The sequence below is a fragment of the Condylostylus longicornis genome, unplaced genomic scaffold (genome assembly GCF_029603195.1).
Source record: "Condylostylus longicornis isolate FDR11 unplaced genomic scaffold, ASM2960319v2 ptg000048l, whole genome shotgun sequence".
In the NCBI taxonomy this organism is placed as follows: Eukaryota; Metazoa; Arthropoda; class Insecta; order Diptera; family Dolichopodidae; genus Condylostylus; species Condylostylus longicornis.
In genome coordinates, this window is record NW_026578017.1 from 4,494,219 (window position 1) to 4,497,401 (window position 3,183).

Here is a 3,183-nt window from a genome sequence, read left to right on the forward strand (position 1 = left end):
TGTTTACATATACAAATCAAAATTACTGTAAACACATTCGACAAAACCTAAGATTAAATTTCGTATAAAGTCTGCAGACTCCCAGAATTTTCATCAAAACCTCGGAATTTACGTCAAAATTTAATGATTTTGTACGAAAATTGCTGGATCGTTGCTCAAAACTTATACAAAAAATTGGTAAAAGGTAACTAAGTTTTAATCTGATTCTGACTAAACTTGTATTATGTAGTAAACACAGTTTTGCAGTAGACCTGACCTAAAGGCAAATACATAATTGTAATAAGAAACCGACTTATGCTCGATGATTTTTCTATACAAAACTCTGCTTAAACTTTTAAGTATTTTATAATATTTTAACCTGCAATGTTTATTTTTTTATATTTAGTTTTAAGATTATTATAAATCTCTTTTTTAATTGTAGCATATGACTTTTTCTATATTTTTAAAAAAATTAACTAACTTCGGCAGGCACAGAGTAAAACTACTTAGTATTAATTCTTTGGGTAATTGGGTTAGATCTTGACAACAAAAATATTTTTGTCAGCCGTGGTTACACCGAAAGACAAAACCTGTCATCTGACATAACATTATTTCTTAAAGGGGATTTTGTTTTCACTTTTGTAGTGTTTTCATTTTTAAAATATAAAACTGATGATTTTGTATTGTTTTTATTACATAATGTAAATTAAGTATACAACATTAAAAGAAATTGTTTAGATGAGAATGGCTTTTTTCATCCGGCCATTTGCTTCATCGAAGTTTACAATTTGGAAGAATGTTCATTTGCGCCATATCTTTCGGAAGTATTCTTACATCGATAAAATAGATTGTTTTGCAACTGAACTTGTAAGGGAAAAAACACTGAAATGGAGAGAAATTCGAAAAAATTTAAATAAAACTGATAACGAAAATTTCAATCCGCATAATATGTCATTCAAATTTTTGATTAAAGGTGTTTTATGTGATATTAAAAATATAGATTCCTTAAGTTCGATTGAACTTAATATAGAAACTTTAACTAAGCATCAGCTTAACAGTTTAATTCTTGCTACTATGAAATTAGAAAATGATAATGATTTTTACTATATATTAAAACAATGCCTTAGAAAGAATATATTACCTGAATTAGGCAACACTTTAATATTTTTAAGTTCCAAAGGCGATATCAAAACAGTTGAAGCGCTGGAAAGTTTATATAATGACCAAATGCAAAAGAGAAGTCTATTATTTTTACCGTATATAGGTTACGCAAATTGGAGGAAAGGCAATGTTAATTTAGCCATCGAGAACTTTAGTAAATTTTATGAGTTTTCCATTAAAACTACAAATAAATATGACATGTATCGTATTTTTAAACTTATTACAAATGAAACCTTTAGTGATAAAGGCGAAGCAGTTCTTCATAACTTATTAAACTTTGCTAAAGAAATCCATATCAAATTTGATGACCTTTTTTTATTGGAATGTGTATGGAATAAATCATTTAAAAGTAATTGGTTTAGTGATCAAAATTTATCGGTTGAAATTTTTAATGAAAATGAACACATTAGAAAACTTGTTGTGAACGGGTAAGTGTATAGAGTTCCTAATTCCTTTTTATCATATTATATTTCTGTTTCGTTTATTTATATTTTAGATCTTTAAAGCTTTGTTTTGACTTTCTTAAAAACAACAACACTGACGCCGTTTACAGGCTTATTGAATTATTTCTTAAGCATAATCAAAAAAGTGGTTATGAAGAATGTTTGAAATCCTTATTTGAGTACTACTGTAAATTTTTTTTTAAATCTTTTCAATTAATTATTAATATATCATGCATTTTAGACCGAAATCGCAATGTTCGAGCATGTACGGAAATTATGAAATTTTTTAGAACTTTAGATGTTGAAGTCCCATTTTCATGGAATGAAAAGTTACTTAGCTTAATACTGAAAAAGGAGTTTAGTAATTTCAAACCTCAAAACGAAAAACAATACAAATTTCAATACAAGTTTTGAATTTGAAAAATGTTTATACAGAATTTATAAATTTTGTTTGTTTACAGAAGATAAAAAGTTTTCTTAAGAATAAAGCGATGTAATTACGAATAATTGATGTTTTATTAAGTAAATGGTGAACATTTAAAAATATTTTTCTTAACTGTGATAAAAAATTCATTTTGTACGTAGAATTAAATGCAATCCAGAATCTGTGTCAACAATTTCTGACATCTGGCCAACTTCTAAATTAAATGACGCTTCCTTTAATGAAAATTATTTGGTTTGTCAAATTAAAAACTCATTAAGACCGTTTTTTTGGGACAATTTACCTCAAATGGCTTTTGCATCATACCACGCCCAAAAGGACCTAAGTCACCTCCCTTTTTCGCTGAACTACAATCAGAGTATTTTCGTGCTAAATCTTCTAATGTTGCCTCGCCACTTTCAATTTGTTTTTTATATTTTTCAAGTATTTCTCTGGCTTCCGACTTACTTCGTGTAATGTTTTCTTCACGCCATGAGCTTGGCCTTCTAGAACCAGAATGCTTTACAAGTAAATGTGAGCATTGAACTTGCGAAGGACCCCCGGAACCTGCGGGTTGAGCCGGGCCTGTAATGATTTTAAGTTAATAACTTTTATTTCATTTGGGAGTTACACATTACTTGTAGGACAATTCCACTGTGACTCTTTTGTATAAATATTTAAATAATACGTTTTGCCGGTTGATCGACTTGTTCTCCTGAAATGCGACAATTTTTAATTACAATATAACTTTTACCTATTTATATGATTTTTTTTACTTTTCCCATCCCTCTGGAACAACGTTATTGTCTTCAGTATCAGACATTATTCCAGCGACACTAGAATTATTTTAAAAGCAATAAATCGTAAATTTCGCTTATACCTTTTAGTGTAATTTGAGTTTATATATAAAAAAAGTACCTTACTTTTATGTGTCAAAGTGGCGTTTGCTTTAGCAGATATATTGACAGCTTTTTATAAAAAAAAACGATGCCCAACTGCAAAATTCCAATAATGTCTCGATATGACAAAAATAAAAGCATTCTCAACATGACAAAACATGTATTACCTTTAAAGTTCCTAATGCAGAAGTTTAGGTAAATTAGCGAATTACAACAATATTGCTTTCATTAATATCACAAAATATATTAAAATGTTGCATAAATTTAGGAAAAGAAAAAA

The 3,183-nt window shown here is 28.3% G+C and overlaps 2 protein-coding genes across 3 annotated transcripts; one reads left to right on the plus strand and one right to left on the minus strand.

The window, feature by feature from the left end:
• Window positions 1–564: 564 nt before the first annotated feature.
• On the plus strand, window positions 565–2,090 carry LOC129610973 (uncharacterized). Of its 2 annotated transcripts, none has more exons than XM_055523837.1 (3): window positions 565–1,568; window positions 1,637–1,770; window positions 1,825–2,090. In XM_055523837.1, exons 1-3 carry the CDS (start codon window positions 718–720, stop codon window positions 1,995–1,997), a joined length of 1,158 nt encoding a protein of 385 aa, XP_055379812.1. In that variant the 5' UTR covers window positions 565–717; the 3' UTR covers window positions 1,998–2,090. The 2 variants fall into 2 exon arrangements, with proteins under 2 accessions (XP_055379812.1, XP_055379813.1); XM_055523838.1 differs by having other exon boundaries at window positions 1,637–1,762.
• Window positions 2,081–2,918, minus strand: LOC129610975 (putative peptidyl-prolyl cis-trans isomerase dodo). The gene is made up of 4 exons (XM_055523839.1): window positions 2,781–2,918; window positions 2,643–2,719; window positions 2,309–2,589; window positions 2,081–2,240 (listed from the first exon to the last, which is right to left on the minus strand). Exons 1-4 carry the CDS (start codon window positions 2,825–2,827, stop codon window positions 2,154–2,156), a joined length of 492 nt encoding a protein of 163 aa, XP_055379814.1. The 5' UTR covers window positions 2,828–2,918; the 3' UTR covers window positions 2,081–2,153.
• Window positions 2,919–3,183: the final 265 nt, after the last annotated feature.

Excerpts from the sequence above, each read along its gene's own strand:
- LOC129610973 (XM_055523837.1), top strand. The coding sequence starts at position 718 with ATGAGAATGGCTTTTTTCATCCGGCCATTTGCTTCATCGAAGTTTACA. Across the intron at positions 1,569-1,636 it reads AGAAAACTTGTTGTGAACGG|ATCTTTAAAGCTTTGTTTTG; the intron begins GTAAGTGTATAG and ends TTTATATTTTAG. Across the intron at positions 1,771-1,824 it reads ATCCTTATTTGAGTACTACT|ACCGAAATCGCAATGTTCGA; the intron begins GTAAATTTTTTT and ends CATGCATTTTAG.
- LOC129610975 (XM_055523839.1), bottom strand. The coding sequence starts at position 2,827 with ATGTCTGATACTGAAGACAATAACGTTGTTCCAGAGGGATGGGAAAA. Across the intron at positions 2,590-2,642 it reads ACAGTGGAATTGTCCTACAA|GCCCGGCTCAACCCGCAGGT; the intron begins GTAATGTGTAAC and ends AAATCATTACAG. Across the intron at positions 2,241-2,308 it reads TGATGCAAAAGCCATTTGAG|GAAGCGTCATTTAATTTAGA; the intron begins GTAAATTGTCCC and ends TTTTCATTAAAG.